This window comes from Larimichthys crocea, chromosome XIII (assembly GCF_000972845.2).
Source record: "Larimichthys crocea isolate SSNF chromosome XIII, L_crocea_2.0, whole genome shotgun sequence".
Taxonomy (NCBI): domain Eukaryota; kingdom Metazoa; phylum Chordata; class Actinopteri; family Sciaenidae; genus Larimichthys; species Larimichthys crocea.
The window spans coordinates 43819364-43838425 of record NC_040023.1 but is presented as its reverse complement, the minus strand read 5'-3'; the positions used below and the strand labels follow the sequence as shown (position 1 = coordinate 43838425).

General features: G+C 40.6%; 2 protein-coding genes across 4 annotated transcripts in view; both read left to right on the top strand.

Annotated features, from left to right (window-relative positions):
* The first annotated feature begins 571 nt into the window (after window positions 1–571).
* On the top strand, window positions 572–8955 carry LOC104937808 (zinc transporter 8-like). Of its 2 annotated transcripts, XM_019270766.2 has the most exons (10): window positions 572–641; window positions 743–822; window positions 2996–3162; window positions 3300–3446; window positions 4681–4834; window positions 5022–5671; window positions 6312–6424; window positions 6885–6990; window positions 7135–7269; window positions 7430–8955. In XM_019270766.2, exons 2-10 carry the CDS (start codon window positions 752–754, stop codon window positions 7573–7575), a joined length of 1689 nt encoding a protein of 562 aa, XP_019126311.1. In that variant the 5' UTR covers window positions 572–641; window positions 743–751; the 3' UTR covers window positions 7576–8955. The 2 variants fall into 2 exon arrangements, with proteins under 2 accessions (XP_019126311.1, XP_019126310.1); XM_019270765.2 differs by having other exon boundaries at window positions 581–822.
* A 3596-nt stretch (window positions 8956–12551) lies between these two features.
* The window catches only part of med30 (mediator complex subunit 30), a 39912-nt gene continuing 33401 nt past the window's right edge, over window positions 12552–19062 (top strand). For both annotated transcript variants that reach the window (XM_027287090.1, XM_027287091.1), the window contains exons 1-3: window positions 12552–12675; window positions 13287–13564; window positions 16115–16273. In XM_027287090.1, coding sequence (XP_027142891.1) covers window positions 13388–13564; window positions 16115–16273 — 336 coding nt within the window. In that variant the 5' untranslated portion in view covers window positions 12552–12675; window positions 13287–13387. The remainder of the gene's footprint in view (window positions 12676–13286; window positions 13565–16114; window positions 16274–19062) is intronic.

Genomic DNA, 19062 nt, shown 5'->3' with positions numbered 1-19062 from the left:
AAGAGTGGGGAGAGAGAGAGATGGGGAATGACGTGAATGTGAATGACAGTGAATTTAATGTACTTGGACGGCCATTTTGGGGCACCATGAACCTCTTACTGATACTTAAGCTTTAAGTTTGAAGCTACATCAGGGTGGTCTAGGACATCGTTAATAACAACAGACATACAAAATATCATTATTTAGGGCATATATTTTATTTTTATTTTATTGTTACTCTTTTTCTATACTGCTGTGGATGGACAAAGGTGTGGCAGTCACTGAGCTGCAACATAATATGTACAATAGTGATGACCATGTATTACTGTAAATACACCATCAACATCACAAAGCCCATTTCACAAAACTGAAATACACTTCATGAAAAAAAAAATGTCTTGTTTTGTGAACTGTTGAATTTCGAAAATGTTGAATTTAATGAAATGTATAGTTTTGTGTTTGTTTTTTTAAACATTGTGTGTAACGCCCGACCCCCAGGCTTCTACCTCATTATGCAGCCCTCTAGGCGTTACTCAAGTATTTGCATAATGACAGGACAGCTTTGTTGTACCTGGTTGTATGTAAACAGGGACAACAGAGCTGTAAGAAGCAGGAGACAAAGCCTGAAGAAGATTCTGAGGGAGATTTAAATTATAATTATTGTAATAATTAACAGAACGTTTCTTGTATTTGATTTTTTTTAAAGCATGTTTTTGTTTTCACTATGATCAATTTCTTAATACCTTATCTGATATTCTTCAAGACATCAGTCATGTTCAAGAAAGACCAAGAGAGACTTCCCCTGGACATAGAACGGAGGAACACATACAACACTGATGGAAGGTATATTCTTACATTTGCACTTAGTCATATTGGAATAGAGGAACATGTAATTAATTATCATGTTATGAAGAAACTCCTTCTTAAAAGTCTTAATTAGATAAGAGAGATAAACAGATAATAATAAATAGATAATAATAGACTGAGTTTTAGTGGATCGAAAAACTAATCGAAAATGTTTCATTTATAACCTGTATTATTTACCGAAGTCATCTAATATCAATATCAGTTTAGGGAAAGTTCTGTCTGGGTCTTGGAGAGTCACAGTAACACTGTCAGCGAAGAGTCCAATGATATGTTCCTGTTTTCCTATCTGGATTCCTTACAAATCGCAACTTTGTCTTATCATTTGTGCCAACGTTTCAGTAAATATTACAAACACGGTAGGGCTAAGGCAGCATCCTTGATGAGTCCCTCGCTGTAAGCTAAATCTATTTAGAATGGAGATAGGTCTGTAGGATTTATTTTCCCCTTCCTTTGGTATAACTGAAGTTATGGCCTCTTTGACAGAGTAACATTGAAAGAGTTCAGGAGTAGTGGGGTTAACTCTTCTTTATACCATTCTCTAGGGAATCCATCACTGCCTGGTGTTTTGTTTGATTTTTTGAATTCTTTCTTAGTGATATTGGAAATTCATTTTCTATTTTGTTCTTCTCCAATAGCTGGCAAATCCAGTGAGTCAAGGAGTTCTTTGATTCCACATTCTTCTTTTTGCTGTAGGTTGGGAATATAAGTTTTGATAAACCTTTTCTATTTCTTCAGGTTCAAATAGTAGTTTTTATGTATTTCTTGAGAAGCTTGCTGGGCCTTAAATAATCCATTTAGATGGATGTTAAGGTAAATGATACTGTGGTCAGATAGGTCAGTTATCCCTATTCTACATTCCTCTATTCTATGTCTATCTATTGTATTCATACAAAAATTATCTATTCTGGAGTACACTGAGTGTGGAGCAGAACTTTTGCTAATTTTCATGCTGTCGCTTCTACTTCAAATTGTTACATTGAGCTGATTATGAAGCAGATGGTGAATACACATTCATATGGAGCCAAATCAGGGCCAAAACTTTGCATCATTCGAAAAACAGTTTGTAGGGGTGGTGTTTAGCTCAGTTGGTAGAGCAGCCACCCCATGTGCAAAGGCTCAGTCCTTGCTGCGGAAGCCCAGGCTTCAAATCCGACCTGTGGCTCTTTCCTGCATGTCATTCCCATTCTCTCTCTCCCCACATTCCTGTCACTCTCCAGCTGTCTCTATCAAATAAAGCTTGAAAAGGCCAAAAAAAATAATTATAGAAAAAGAAAAGAACAACAATTTGAAATTAAAAATTAAGTTTTGATCTTGAACTTTTTTGAATTTTTATTTTTCATAAGTGTAATAATTTTTTTCAATTCAATTCTAGAATTTTTAAAAATAAATATTAATGTTCAGTTTTCACTTTGTATTTAGATTTATTTTTCAGTTTTCATGGATTTCATGTCAGACTCATGGGTGACCTCTCACTTTAGTTGACTGGACTTTATTAGCATTTAAATTGCCACTTAAAACTTCATTTATAAAGCTCCTGACTTTCAAACAACTAATTGGACTAATTTATACTATCACTGAAAAATGTAGTCTAATGTTGTATACATTTGTACGGTTTTGTTTTCAAACTTCCAGCAGTTTATTCATTTTTCATACAATAGATACAGTTGTACTCCAGTCATTCACCACCTTCTAACCTGCCGATATGCTATCTAAAGCAGGCTAAAGAGCTTTAGTATAAAAGGGCTATTGGATTAAATACCTTTTCCAGGACAAATATGAAGTGAAGTAGAATAAATATTTATGGCCAACAAATTTGACAATGCATACAAGTCAGTTATCAATTAAAGCCAAACATTTGCTTTGTCCAGCCTCGTCAATTTGAGGATCTGCTCTTTTACATCATTGCAATTTAATTATCTTTGGTTTTTGGACTGTTGGTACACACACATTGGGCTCTGGGAACTTGTGGTGGGAATTCTAAACAGTTTTCGTGGTTTTAAATTATTCACTTGAAAAAAACGAATGATGATAATTTAATATTTGCCGCACTGTAAACAAATGTTAAAGAGTTGAAGGAGATGATTGCAAAGATATTGCTCAATATGCTGCTATCTGCTCTCCCTTTGTTGCATTTGTGATGTACATCCAGCGTGCCCAGCCAGGAGGCAGTACAGATAGACAACACAGACGGCATCAAGCATTGCCATGACAACAACCATGCGCGGGAGAATCGTGAACGAGAGAGGAACGCTTCCAGGAAGAGGCTGTATGCAGTTTCTATCATCTGCCTGATTTTTATAATTGGTGAAATCGTTGGTGAGTCCTTCTTTTTTTTCTTTAATGTTTAATCCCCGATTCTTCTCTGTAGCTCTCATTTTCTGGATCAATGCTAAATCTAGCATTTCAGCAGTACAATAGTATAATATTTATATTAAATTATTGTCTATCTGCAGGTGGGTATTTTGCAGGCAGTCTTGCAGTGATGACAGACGCTGCCCACCTCTTGGTGGACTTCATCAGCTTCATCATCAGCCTGTTGTCCCTCTGGCTCTCCTCCAGACCTGCCACACACAAGCTCAACTATGGCTGGCATCGTGCAGGTACAGTATTGAGATTTATTTGTCAGTTATTAAACCTGCATTAGAGACAATTTTTTTCTGTGATATTTACCTCCTCAACATTTAACCCTTTATTCACCAGTGATTGTTGCCAAGATGTAGTTGTCATGTCATGTCGCTGCCATAATAAAAAGACAAATACAGGATTTGCAGCTTCATTTTCAGGCAAAAAGAGTGACTTGATATGGGCAACATAATAGTTAAAAAGGAATATAGTTTTTCCAGTGTTATAAGTAAGGGTTTTTATCTTATAGGAACATATACAGATGATCATATTGACTGTTAGGGTTGTCAGTCATCCAGGTCATCTGAGTTAAATCTGGAGAAACACAAACACATTCACTTTGTATTGGTTTGTCATATTACTTGTTGGTTTAATTAAATCATATGAATTCATTTCTTTTTGGCCTTGAGTTCACCTTACTGATCTCACAAAAGATGAGGCTTAGAGCAGGCTGTTTTTTTGCTGAGGCCCAAACCAAGAATCATACCAAAAGCTGTGAAAGCATGGGGGAATCTTTTTTGTTGAGGTATAGTTATTGTCCATGTTCTCCTCCCATGTGTGTGTTTATTTGTTTTTTTTGGCTATGATATATTCACATTGCTTCCTCCTTCCCTAAAAAGGATGGAAGAGGTGAGTCTCACCCTGGTGCCCTCCAATTGGTTACATTGGTTTTCTGCGATAACACCCTAGTAACTTCCTGTTCAGCAGGACCCAGCACTCTTCCATCCTTTTTACAAAGAGGCTTAGGCTTTGCATCTGCAGCTGGTTGGCCCAGTCTCTGGTTTCTATTGCATTCAATGAAAGTGGCAGCTGACACCTTATTTGCTGAAGGTTCCAATACACCAGGACATCGACTATAGCTCTTACAAGAATGGACCCTGACTACTACTCTTGCAACCTAGTAGACTAAGTGGCCTATCCCTTGTTTACAGCTGACCTTAGTGTCTGGGTGGGCCAGCCAAGCCTTGGTGGCGTATTGTCCCAGCCTATGTTCTAGTGTATATTTTTAAATTATTTTCTTCATCCAAGCACTTTGGTGGTGGTGATGTCTCATTCTAACTTAACAGCCACGCCATGCGAAAACATGCTGGGTCTGCTTGGTTTCTTTGTGGTGTGTCCCTGTACATATAGAGAATGTGGGGTGGAGAGTATTAAACTAGTTTGTTCAATTTCTCCTAAATTATGTTTCTCCTTATCTTTTCACCCGTGCAGAGATATTGGGTGCGCTGCTGTCAGTGTTCACCATCTGGCTGGTAACAGGAGTGTTGGTTTATCTGGCTGTGAAGCGCCTCATCACCAATGACTACACCATTGAGGGCACTGTCATGCTTATTACCTCTGGTTGTGCTGTGCTGGCTAATATTATGTGAGTAAAATACAAACTCAGTTCTCATTTGTACAGCATGATTTCATCATAATCAATAATCAATACTAAATCCAGTTTCATGGACTCTTGGAGAGGTTTGTGTTGGAGTATGTTGTCAAAACACCTTGTATCTCAGAGCTGGTTAGATTCATACTTACATACAAATTTTTGTTCCTACTCTCAAAAGCATGGCTCTCGTTCTTCACCAGTCTGGCCATGGCCATAGTCATGGAGGTCTCAGCTCACATGGCCACAGTCATGGAGGTCTTAGCCCAAATGACAAAAGTCATGAAGGTCTCAGCTCTAATGGCCACAGTAATGGAGGTCTCAGATCAAGCGACCACAGTCACAAAGGTCTCAGCTTGAATGGCCACAGCAATGGAGGTCTCAACCCAAACGGCCACAGCAATGAAGGTCTCAACCCAAACGGCCACAGTCATGAAGGTCTCAACTCAAACGGCCACAGCAATGAAGATCTCACCTCAAACGGCCACAGTAGCGGAGGTCTCAACTCAAATGGCCACAGTCATGGAGGTCTCAACTCAAACGGCCACAGTCATGGAGGTCTCAACTCAAACGGCCACAGTAACGGAGATCTCAGCTCAAACGGCCACAGTAGCGGAGGTCTCAACTCAAATGGCCACAGTCATGGAGGTCTCAACTCAAACGGCCACAGTCATGGAGGTCTCAACTCAAACGGCCACAGTAACGGAGATCTCAGCTCAAACGACCAAGGCCACAGTCACAAAAAAGAAGAAGAACACAATCAGATCTCCAACCATGCCCACTCGAATGATGACTTGAATGTAGACTTGGAGCAAAACAGCAGTGCTCATGGTATGTTCCTGGTATACAAGTCATTGTTTTGTCACTTTCTTCACACAAATATGATTAGTGTCAGTGACAGTCAGACAGGTAGACAGACAAATGGATAGACAAGGAGGTAGCCTTGCTAATGGGGGAATTTTGCATATATACTGTACATGTGTATGTGTGTGTGAGTGCGTGTGTAAGTGTGCATGTACTCTGTATTTATAAGTGCTTGTATATATGTGTGGATATTTCAGTGATAATGATATTAATAACAACAGCAGCAAAGAAAAGCAAAAAAAAAAACAATCATAATAATAAAATAAATAAGAGAAAAGAGAAAAAAAAAGAGGTGTGTTGCAAGGTTCTGTGCAATTGACATCAGGAATTTGTAGAGGTGGATTTTTGAATAAATGTGGACTAAGTTTTGGTCGGTAGTGTAGTGGGTTAAGCAGCCGCCCCGTGTGTGGAGGCTATAGTCCTCGCTGCAGCTGGCCCCAGTTCGAATCCCGCATCGGACGGCCATTTACTGCGTGTCACTCCCCCTCTCTCTGCTTCCTGTCTATCTTCAGCTGTACTATCAATAAAGGCATAAAAAATGTGGACTAAGTTTTGCTGAAGTGGGGTATGCTGTGAATGAATGAATGAATGAATAACTATCTTTCAGGACGGAGGGCTCAGCAGGCCAATGCCAGTGTGCGGGCAGCCTTTGTCCACGTGGTGGGAGATTTTTTCCAGAGCATCAGCGTGTTCATCAGCGCCATCATTATCTTCTTCAAGGTTAGAAGTCTCTCTAGGTGTGGGAAGTCTTACAGAGCAAAAATTGAACCTATGTGAGGAGGCAAGGCATGTAGCTTGGATCTGAAATACATAAAGACATTTTAAAATGAGATAATTAAATTATAAGGCAGGTATGACATGCTGGTGGAAAAATGATCAAAATGGTTTTCCCAACTATTTTTTTTTTAATCTTAGTTTTGGATTTCTTGGTAGTGGAGAATAGGTAATCCAAGGCTTTGATCTTGAAAAGAGAGTCTTCCTCTGATGACTCTTATCTTGAACAGAAGCTCCTCATATATAGAAGGTCTGTACAGACATTGTGCTCTCTTAATATTATTGAACAATACTCAGTACCACACCAATAAAAAAAAAAAACACAAAAACAAATGAATTATTAAGTACACAGATGATTAACATGTCTGACGATCCTTAACCTTTATTTTCTCTGTGTTTCTTTCAGCCTGAATATAAGATGGCTGACCCCATCTGCACCTTCCTGTTCTCCATATTTGTCTTGTGCACCACTATCACCATCATGAGGGATATTCTTATTGTCCTGATGGAAGGTAAGGCTCTCATTCTCTGGCTCTGAACACAAGGACAACATTGTCTTTGTACACAGCTCTATTTCTTGCTCTTTCAGATGCTTTATCATTTCTCAAAGTCCTACACTTATACTCCACTTTATCACTTTTTCATCTATAACTCAGGTACTCCAGCAGGGGTGAGATACAGTGAAGTGCGGGACGGTCTGCTAGCAGTGAAGGGGGTGACAGCGGTCCACAACCTTCACATCTGGGCCCTCACCATGAACCAGGCTGTGCTGTCTGCACACATAGCCATAGGTGCGACAGTGAATGCTGAGATATCTTTCTCAAGAGTTGGTTGAGACAAAAAGATAACGTATTGATGATCTGTGTCTGCTGCATGTGTAAAACCCAGTTTTTTAAACACACAAGGTGACTAATGTGTGTTTGTTTGCCTTTGTATTTTCTCTCTCTACAGATGAGTCAGTGGACGCTCAAACTGTCCTAAGAGAAATGACACAGGCCTGTTTCTCCTCCTACAACTTCCACTCTGTTACGATTCAAATGGAGAGACAGGCTGACTTGAAGCCTGGATGTATTCTGTGCGAGGACCCCAAGATGTAGGAGCCTGCCTAAAAAAAGGCCAAGCTATGCTTTTGCTTCTGGAACCTCTGCTCATGAGATCCCTGATGTCATATGTTTTAATGTGGCTAATGTGATTCGGCCAAACATAATCACAGTGTGCTGATATTCAGTACAACAGCATGACCTTGAGTGTGATATTGCTTTCATACAACAGTTGTATATGCACAATTTATTTGCTAACAGTAATAAGTGATAACAGATTATGATTTTTTTAACCTTTTGTACTTAGGTACTTTTGTACTTAGGTTCTATATTTCTACACTGCTGTTTGCTGCTGCAACACTTTAAATTTCTCCATTGTGGGTCAAATAAAGGATTATCTTAATTTATCTTATATTATCTTATCTAATCTTATATGACTGTTATGAATTAAATTCACCAAGAGATGGTGACATTTTTTACGTCCATAAAAATAGCCCAAAACCTCTATTGATAGCATAGATTGATATATATTGGCTATAAACCTGAGCCAACATATGACCACCAACTGGTCAATTAACCACTCCTGTTTCAACAGAAGTGCATGTATATGCAGTTAACAAGACATTCAATAAACGATAATCAGGGCTGCTGGAAAATGTAAACTCCAGTCCACATCTAGACAGAATCATCCTCTCTTCTGTCTCATGAATAGCAGCTGGGATCTTTATGCCACAAAGTTTTTCTTTTTTATTTCAACAATATAGTGAAGCACAAGCCTCATCTTGTTTTGACTTTGTCTTTCTTTTGATTGCTCCTGATTCATATTACCGTTTGGAGACCATCTTTCCACTTGCATCCAACTGCCTGTCTGCGCATCTGACCGCTTATTGGTCAGATGCGGCGTGCTGTCAGTCATTGCGGCAAAGCGCACGGCGTCAGATTACAGCGTCTCTTCTTTTGGAACTGGACAGGGACTGTTGTCAAGCAACACATACACATTTCCTGAATAATACAACATCATGTTAAAAAAAAGGTTGCACACTGTGTAAAATGTTTTATAATACATTATACAATAAATACAATTTTATTGTACTGGTACTAAAACTGGAAGGGTATCAAAACAGGCTGACATTTGTAAAGATAATGGCGGAGAGTGAAATGATGTTAAAACTGTACTGCATGTATGGAATACTGCAGTGTGATGTTACTTGAACAGAAGTTAAAAAAAGAGCACCTGAGCATGTAGTTTTTCTGAAAACTAGAAACTGGTGTGCTGAACTGCATTGGCAAATTGGGACAATTTGGGACAATTTAAGAATAATGGTTCTTAACTTGAAATGACTAAGAATGTGTGGATTTCATTGTCGCCAGTTCATAATATCATTAAAAGATTCAGAGAATTGGGTGGCATTTAGCTCAGTTGGTAGAGCAGCCGCCCCATGTGCAAAGGTTCAGTCTTTGCTGCAGTAACCCAGGGTTCAAATCTGACCTGTGGTTCTTTTGTGCATGTCATTCCCTGTCTCTCTCTCTCTCCCCGCATCCCTGTCACTCTTCAGCTGTCTCTATCAAAAAGCTTGAAAAGGCCAAAAAAAAAAATCTTAAAAAAAAAAAAAAAAATAGATTCAGAGAATAAATCTCTGTTGTTGGTTGGTTGTAATCTTCATGCCCTCACATGTGGTGGACATCACTACATGGGCTTTCAAAGACCATCAGCTGTGAACACAGTTTATTGCTGCATCCACAAATGACAGCTGAACTATGACCATGCAAAGGGGGAAACCGTATATAAACCAGATCCAGAAACACCTCCACCTTCTGTAGGTCCTAGCTCATTTAAGATGGACTAAGGTGAAGTCTCATGAGTCCACATTTGAAACTCTGTTTTGAAATCATGGACGCCGTGTCCTCCGGGTTAAAGAGGAGTGGGACCACCCGGCTTGTTATTAGCACACAATTCAAATGTCAGCATCAATGATGGTATGGGGGTCCATTAGAGCGCATGGCATGATGGGTAACCTGGACATTTGTGAAGGCTTTATTAATGCTGAATGATATAAACAAGTTTTGGAGCACATATTCCACATATGCTGCCAAGTAGACAACACATTTTTCAGGGACAGTGCTTATTGCCAAACCACATTCTGCACATATTCAAACAGCGTGGCTCTGTAGTCGCAACCCAAACTGTTAAGCAGCTGAAATCTAGTCAGCTGTAATGTAGTAAGTGCATGTATATGTATAATATTACAGGAATATGAGGTAACATGATTATTGCAGATCAGATCAGATAATGGTAGTAAGTGCTGAGACATTATGGCTCACATGCCCTTATACAGAACACATGCACTCCTGCCCATATGCTCACCCTCCCACCCATACACGTTATCCCTGTTTCCCATACCTTCAGCTATACTAATCTCATACTTGTGTCCGGAGACTTTAGCAGGCGAAGTTTGCCGTGAGCAGTTGAATGGACTTGTGCTGAGAGCAGACCATTGTACTCCCTTCCCTCTCTCTCCATCTGAACTTAGTCCTGGAGGGACCAGATCAGTGCGTATTTAATTAAAGCATGAGTAATGCACTAGGTGGCTAGATAATCCGTTTTAGTCCTGATACCCCCTCAGCTAATAATTATTACACGGTTTGTGTTTCCTCACAAGAGGGATTCAGTCTGTCTCCCTTTCAGTTTTTTTTTTTACCTTTCACTCCGTTACTCTTTTTTTCTGGTTTGTCTCTCTGCTTTTCTTTCTCCATTCAATACCACTTAATCCTTCTTCTCATCTCTCTCTCTCTCTCTCTCTCTCTCTCTCTCCCTCTCTCTCTCTCTCTCTCTCTCTCTCTCTCTCTGTCACTCTGTCACTCACACACATTCAAGGTTCAAGCCCCTGCAGCATTAATGAAATGATGCAGTACTATGTGCATGCTGTCACTTTCAAGGTAGTCTGTATTGCCTGATGGGTTTTTTTATGCATCAGGCGTCAGTCATGTGCACATAATATACGGCATGCTGCGCGAGACGCGCAGAGGTAATGAGATATTGCACTGCCTATTTGTTCAATCTTCTCCTCATTGCTCTCTAGAAGGTTTGTGACTGTGTTGTGAATGAGGAAAAACTTTGAGATTTGTGATGGTGTCGCCTTGTGATGGATGAAGGCCTTTGTGAATGTTTGAATTTATAAGAATGTTTTGTCTCAGTGAGGTTCGATTGCATTAACATGAAAAAGCCATTTGAAACCAACCACCAGCTTGCCTTGATGTGATCAATACGTTCTGTTGTTTCTCTTTGATCAGTGATGATAGATGACCTCTCACTCTCCTCTTGCTGAGGCCCTACCCCCATGTCTCATTAATGCATGTTACTAACCAAACTTCCCCGGAGTTTCTGTGCTCTGTCGTCCAGCAGGTTCTCGTGGATCGTGGCTGCTGCTGTGATCCTGCACGACGTCCACTACATATATTATTACTGTCATTATTACTACCTTATCTGCTACTGTGGTCATTTTATCATTCATTGTGATTCATTGTGATTTTGTCAGTCATTGTAATTGTACAATATGTTTGTGTTGATTTGTCCTGTACACGTGACATCCATTGCACGTCTGTCCGTCCTGGGAGAGGGATCCCTCCTCTGTGGCTCTTCCTGAGGTTTCTTCCACATTTTTTCCCTGTTAAAGGTTTTTTCTGGGCAAGTTTTTCCTCACTCGAACCGAGGGTCTAAGGACAGAGGGTGTCACTCCCTGTACAGATTGTAAAGCCCTCTGAGGCAAATGTACTTTGTGACTTTGGGCTATACAAATAAAATTGATTTGATTTAAATTGATGATAAACAGACACAGAACATGAGCATGCAGGTTCATCCCCACATCTCAACATAATCAACGAGTGTGATGTGTGAATCAACTTAGTTATTTTAAAAACTCTTATAATGTCTTTCAGCAGCAGAGCAGGGAAAGCATATTCATCTCACTACCTACCTCCACCCACTCACCATCACTACTCTCTCGTCCCAATTAAACACACCAAGAAGACAGACTGGATGATTACGGAGAAACTCATTTCCAAATGGCATGCCTCGGTTGGTCTGGCAGTATGGCAGATGGGGATTGTAAGAGTAACACTCATTCATCCTGGCAAGCTAACCAGCACTCCGTCTGCAATTAAGAAGTTGTGGGCAGTCGCGTGAACTTGACACAGTGTTTTTCATATCAGTGTTGCAAGTCTCAGATAGGGAATTTTAACGAGAAAGAGAATAAGTGAAAAGAGATGACTTCAGGTTATTATTACACAAAATGTATTCCAGACAAAAGGAAACTGAAATCCAGCCTGTAACCCCAAATTTGAATGAATAATGTAAATTAAGTAATAGGCATCCTAATCTACTTTTCAGCCCCACTCAAGCCTGAAGGCAAAGCCTTTCTCGTTTTCAATAAAACTCTTTTCCAGTGTCTGTAAGTCAGAGCAGTAATTCTGCATGGCAGAGCACATGCTGAAGAAGCAGCTTTGTATAGCCTTCTTGTCTATGTCTATTTACACCTCATGTATTTCAAATTAATCTGAATTCTGATAGCTCACAAAATAATCCAAGTACAGCTGTACAGTGAGTAATGGATGGATGGACGCATTGAATAATTTGATTTAACACAGAGAAAACAACAAATCCATATATGAGATGAATCTGAATTATGCTTACTACAAAAAAGTTATAATGACCCGTGAGAAGCAATCATGTGGCGTAAATTGGCTTGACGGCTGATGAAGTCAGATGTCTGACTTGGCTGTTATATAAGAGTAGACCAGTATATGGCGCTGTTACCCTAAATAGCCTCAACACATTTGCAGTGCGCCTTGCTTTACCGTAATGTTGCCATTCATTTTTAACATTTGTGGAGGGACGGTGTTATTTTAAATAATACATTTAAGTTAATACGATCTGAATGGTTGTTGCATTTCAATTTAAATACATTACAAAAAAAAAAATCACATGAAATGACAAAAAAAAAGAAGAAGACATTTTCAAGGCACTTCTACTTCATCATTTACCGCCAACCAGTCGCGGTGTCAAAGACGACCTCTCGCGATATTTGTGGTGGCCGAGCTCCTTGGAACAGAGCAGGAAACTTGACATGTCAACAAAACAGACAAATGCTCAGCACACAGGTAACATTACAACGTGCTATTAAACAAATACGAAGGCTCCCCGCGGTGTTCACGTTCACGTCATGTCGGAATGATCAAAGAGCGCAAAATAAATGAAGCGGGAACAGCTCAAGTGTCGCGCGGGGGTGACTGTCCACTTAGCTCCTGGTGACGACCTCTCCACATGTTAATGTGGAGCTAATGAGCCCGCTGTCAGGCTCAACGCGTTTGTTTGTCATAGTTAAAGTCCAGTATGGTATCTGCTGATGTAAAGGCACGTTTAACTGTTTCTATAAGCCCGGTGTACAACTTCTATTTAAGGCTACACCGTTAGCTCACTGACTTTATCAGTGTTCAGTCTGTGGAGCTCGACACCGCTGACAACCGTTGGTTGATTAGTGACAGCTGTGAAGATTTCAGAGAGCTGTGCTGCCTTTCCTGAGTGTGTAAATGACATTATATTTATTTAACCATGCTACTGTGGCTGATTGATAATAGAAGCTGAATATCATGCCAGTATCTTTATACATTAATGTGTTTTCATGTTACACAATTTCCCCTCAATATAAATGCAGTAACTCCCATTACTTGTCCTACTTTCTTCCCCCTCATATTAATTTTCCTTTCCAAAGGCATGTAAGGTGTATGCTGGTGTGGAATAGCCTGACAGGTAACCTCACCTGGACCTAGACCTTCTCCTCCTCCACCACCAGCATCTTCACCTGCTGTCTCCATGACAACCCCTCCGCTTGTGTCGCCTTTTGGCGGGCAGCCTCCGGCACCACAGCAACAGCAGGCTCAGGCAGCACGGGATGTCAACACGGCCTCGCTGTGTCGCATCGGCCAGGAGACGGTCCAAGATATTGTCCTGAGGACCATGGAGATCTTCCAGCTCCTCAGGAACATGCAGGTCTGTCTCTCTGCGCACACATGCCGTGTCAAATATGGTTAGACTCCCCCACCAGTTTTCTGTTTGCTTCTTCTACTACATGTCATATTCCTTGCCTATTTTTCCCACAGCTGACACAAGATTATAAAAGAACATACTAAAGTTGTAATAATAGGTCTGACAGTAACATGACAGGGCTCTATTATACAACTAACAAAGCCGCTGTCAGTTAAGAAGGCAATCCTTTAGAAATGTATTTAGATGCAGGATTTCAAAACAGACAGTGCAAACAGACAGAATACTAAATGCAAGGCTTGATTAAGCCATGATTTTTAACTTCAACTCAGCATCAGCTCAAGAGTTTACACCAGATGCCTTTATGATTTTTTTAATTTAAAGCTGTCTGAAGACCACATAAGGCCTCACACGGATTCTAAAAGTAATTGCAAATAAGTTAAAATTGATGTTAGGAATGAAGGGTTCAAACACTGGTTGCCTTTGTGAGGTTGACGAGAGGCGAACAGCAGCATCAGTTTGTATCATCTGCCTAACAGTGAATAAAAATGTTATTATGAACAATCATTTATAAATCCCACCATCGATGTTGTATGAAAAGTGTTGCCAATGTTTATGATAAGAGCACTAACTAAGCAAGCGGTACATTGATAAATAGAGAGCTAGAGAGACAGATGCACAGCAGCAGCAAGTCATTAACTAACTATAAACCGTAATGGAGATATGGTAGCAATAATGACAGTTATAATATATGTAGTGGATGTCGTGCAGGACCACAGCAGCAGCAACGATCCATGAGAACCTGCTGGACGAGAGAGAACAGAAACTCCAGGGAAGAAGTTAGTAATAGGAATGTGCGATATGTCATCGTTTATGATATATCATCAAAAATTCCCCACGGTAAGAATATGTCATCCCATGATAAAAACGATAAATTCCCATTGATGACGTATGTATGTGTGCGACACTCGCAGCCCAACACGCATATTGACAAACATGGCGGAAGACGGAGCAGATACGCCGGGCAGCGAGGAGCTCTTTCCTCACTGCGAGGAGCTCTTTCCTCATGCTCGGCTGCCAATCAGACACTCGTTCGAACCTCCACAGACAGACTGAAATGTCTCTGAATCAGAGACTATCCAGGTGGATTCACGGACTAAACTCTGATAATCTACCTGTGTGTGTGTTCTCACTTTATTTATTTCATGTACCAGCTTCTAAATCTGAGTCAATTTACGGCACAAAATATAATGACACAAAGAAGTTTAATTTGATTTGTGTCCGATGATTAGACAGCGAAGTGAGCGAGAGAAAAAGAGCACCCGCGCACGTTATTTCCTGATTGTTTCACAGCAGTTACATTCAGTGGCTATAGACACGCCCACCACCAGCTCCCCCTAGCCTTTATTATTATTTTGGTGATAGATTTATAGTCAAAAAGACTAGGCTGAATTGGTGTCTATCGTTGTTTTTATCGTTACTGTGATAAATACCAGAAAATATCGGGATACATTTTTTGGTCCGTATCGCCCATCCTTAGTTAGTAACATGCATTAACATGCATTAATGAGACATGTTTACAGAGGAAGATGGTGAGAGAGAGACAGAGAGAAGGTTTGAGTAGAGTGTTCAGTAAAGGGAGATGTGACTACATCTTCAACCAATACCTTTCCTGACTAGACATAACCCTGAAAAAGAGAGTACTGTACAGTAGTCACTGTAAAGTGTTTATGACTCATACTAATGCCTGAACTGTATCTGTAATTTTTACATGGTGCAGTCAAGTGATGAAGAATTGTTACTTAAAAAGCTAAGCCAATGGACTCTCGCGTTTTATTTGGGATATCAGGAGTCTTCATATCCGTCTTCTCAGCAGTTCACATGTAGTTCAGCCCTGACGGTGTCCTGAAGACAAGGTCAGCATGAGTTTATCATGGATGTCTGCCTGCTCCTCTGAGACGCTCCTCCTGCAACTTGTTAAAATCACAGCCAGACATGGGCCAAACAAGCACGCGCCACAGCCTCAGAATGCACAAACAGCATTGTTGTGACTTGTTTTTTAGATCACAGGCTGTCTTTATACTCATAAACATTCTTCATTTATCTTCCCTCCCTCTGTCTGTCTGTCTCTCCCATCTCTTTGTTTGCCCTGAAGGCAGCCTTGTTTCATGTTATTTAGGATGTTTAGAATCAGACAGTGCTGCCCCAGAGGTCTCGTCGATCCTCTCAATAAAAAACATGTCTTGTTACATTTAACAGTGATTGTAGTTAAAAGCCAGTGATGCCGCCTCAGTACATGCAGAGTGCAGCTGAGTTTGTGTTTGTCAGTTTAAACTGGCATTTAATTATATTATCTAAACCAGCTACCATATAGTTGAATAAACACAAACACGTTAAACACATTTTTAAGCTGTCTCTGTTGTACTATCACCACTGAGGGAAGAACAGAGTGCTAGTAGTGCTGTTGGCAGTCACTGGGGATCGATGACTGTTACTTTGTATTAGCATGAGCAAAAGTGTAGGCTAACACAATGTTTCCTTTGTGGTGCTTCTCAGTTGCCTAATGGAGTCACATACCACCCTAACACCCACCAGGACAGGCTTGGCAAACTCCAGGAGCACCTCCGGATGCTTTCTGTGCTGTTCCGCAAGCTGCGCCTCGTCTACGACAAGTGCATTGAAAACTGCGCCGGGATGGATCCCATACCTCCAGAGGTCAGACACTGATGACATTTGATTTTCCATATTAATATGGTAGTACTGTAGCACTGCAGAGATGTCCTGACCAATGAAGCCTGTTATCCAGCTGTAAGAAAAAAACAAAAACAAATGTCACATCATCGTGATTTTATATTTTTTCTGTGAAAATGATCATAAATCATAACATGTCAAAATAATTTCAATATGATTTATTTATAACATGCAGTCCCAGGTCTTGAACACATAAAATTACAAGTTGATAAATCTAAAAATATGACAGCGGCGTATCCTGTTGCACATATTTTGATATGTGTAAGACCGTGCAGGTGTGTTTATTTAAATATGTTTAGTTTTATGTTCCATAATCCTCACCCAGGAGGTGTTAACCAGTCTTCGGATGCTAGATCCTGAAAGCCCTGACATGCAGTGACATGTTGACCCCATCTAGCACGCTGTGCCTATGGAGGTCCCCTGTTGGCACCATTAGAGCATAGCATGTAAAATGGTATTACAGTAAAAATCGAAAGTTATATGATGCTGAAGAAGATGTGCATGCAGCAAAATCATAGCCCTGAGTTTACTCAGTAATTTGTTCTTATAAAGAAAATGTAGCAACTTAAGCAAACAGCTCTTAGAATAAAGTATGTAAATGTAAAGTATGTCCCTTTTAAATGGAGTAAACATTAATAACAATAAAAAATCACATACTTACATTAGCTAGTGATAATACCTAAAAAGGAATGATGTTCTTTCTATTTTTCTTTCTTTTTCTTAATATGTTATCACATCTTCACTTTACGACTCCAATGGTTAAATTCTGACTAAACATGTTTTTAAAGAGTGTAGGTGAACATACACGCGCCTTTACAGCATTGTCCTGTTAACAGCTCAGCAGAATAACAGAAACAAAATAACATCAGACGAAATCAATACATAAAACATAAACCTGACGGTAAACTAGCTACAGGCGTAAAACTGTCACACACATACAGACACAGTCACAGAGAAAATCACATTAACAACATTCACGTGCTGGCAGGTCATATTATCTATTGACACGTTATCCTACGTCACCTGACCTCAAATCAAGTTATGACTGACTTATTCAGCTGTCTCTGCATTTACATGTTATACAATGTGGTTGTAGCTGCTGTGGTATAGTGGTGGATCTGCATCTTTAATGTTCAGATGCAAACACATGCTGTAAATGCTTGAAGCTGCTGCCTCATAGAGCTTTTTACACAAACTGTCTAAATGGCTAAATTAGGAAGCTGTTAGTTTCAAGGAAGTAGGCTGCCACACCCCGTTGTTCACAAACATAGACACACACACACACACACACACACACACACACCTTTTCCCTGGGGGACTCTTGTCTCACTTACTCCCTCTAGGTATGTCTTTTCTCCGCTCGCAGCAGATTCATTGGCCGCTTCAGGTGAGTCTCCAGAGTCTCTTTACCGCTGGTTACGGTCACCATCCACCTTCAGGAACAACAGCTCTTGAGCTGAGCTGCACTCCACCCCGCCCTCTGGGCAGAAATACACATGCACGTGCACAATTGTGCACCCCACACTAATAATATACAACATAGACATGCATGAGTTGCACTTGTAGCATTTCACAAAGGCATTTTCTCAACACCCACATTCACTTTCTTACTCACACACACACACACACACACATGAAGGCTCACTAGGCATGTACTCTTTGAGGCTCCACGCAGGGCTACAGCGAGGCTATCCACCACTGTTTGATTGGATTTATGACTGCGGCAGTCCCTTCCCAATTTCTACAGATTGGCTCGGAGCTAATCTCTCTCACCAGACTCCTACTGAGGATAAAGGAGGATGTGGGAGGAGACCGGTCTTAAATTGGAACAAATTTGCGATGGCTGCCACCATGTACATTCTTCGTATTGAATAATGCAGTTGCTCTGAAGCATTACGAAATGATCTATCCTCTGGTAGTTCAAAATGACTCCTGTCTGCAGTTCCGCCCCTAAATCAAAGTCTATGAGGGACTCGCTCTGACATTTTCCTCTGCTGTAATGGTGTAAACCCTCATTGAGTCATTACGCCAGCTAGCTATTTTTCTCCCTCTTATTTCCACCTTGTTTAAATGTTTACTCGTTTCCCCTTGAGGCTGAGACCCAGTCCAGCGCTGACCAGCCAATAGCTCAGCTCACCATGTTTGTCTGGGGCTGAGGGTTGTTGATTTTGGCCCCAGCATGCATGCCATTTATCATCTCGGAGAATTCAGGTGCCTGCCTGACAGCCGCTCACTATTGGCTGCCTGAAACAGGAAGTGGAATCAATGACTCGGGCAGCGTGACCTCATCGCAGCCTAATTAGCAACAGACCCGTTTAATGAACAGCTGGACCAAATGCGCACGTCAGCGCTTTGCTCTTTTTCTTTCCAGCTGTCATTCGCTGCTGCCCTGATGCAGCTTTTTCCTCACACTCTCACACTTTCTCCCTCTTTCTGTTTAACTGTTCTCTTTCTCCTCTTTGTCCACATTTTCCACTCTTTCTCTCTGATAGCTGCTCGGTACTGGCTCTCTCTGTTCATGTTGGCTTTGTTTCACACTCTTTCTCTTCAGCTTTCTCTTCTGCTTTTCCTCTGTTTCTCTTTCTCTGTTGTGCAAGTTTTCCTCCCCTCTGTCATTTCCTGCATTGAACGACTATTTAATTTCCCTCTCGCCTTACGCGTTCACCCCTCTATTTTCTTATTATTTTGTTATTTTATGACTACGTCTTTTCTACCCTTTTCCTTTTGTCTCAGCGAGGCAACCTGGAGAACTT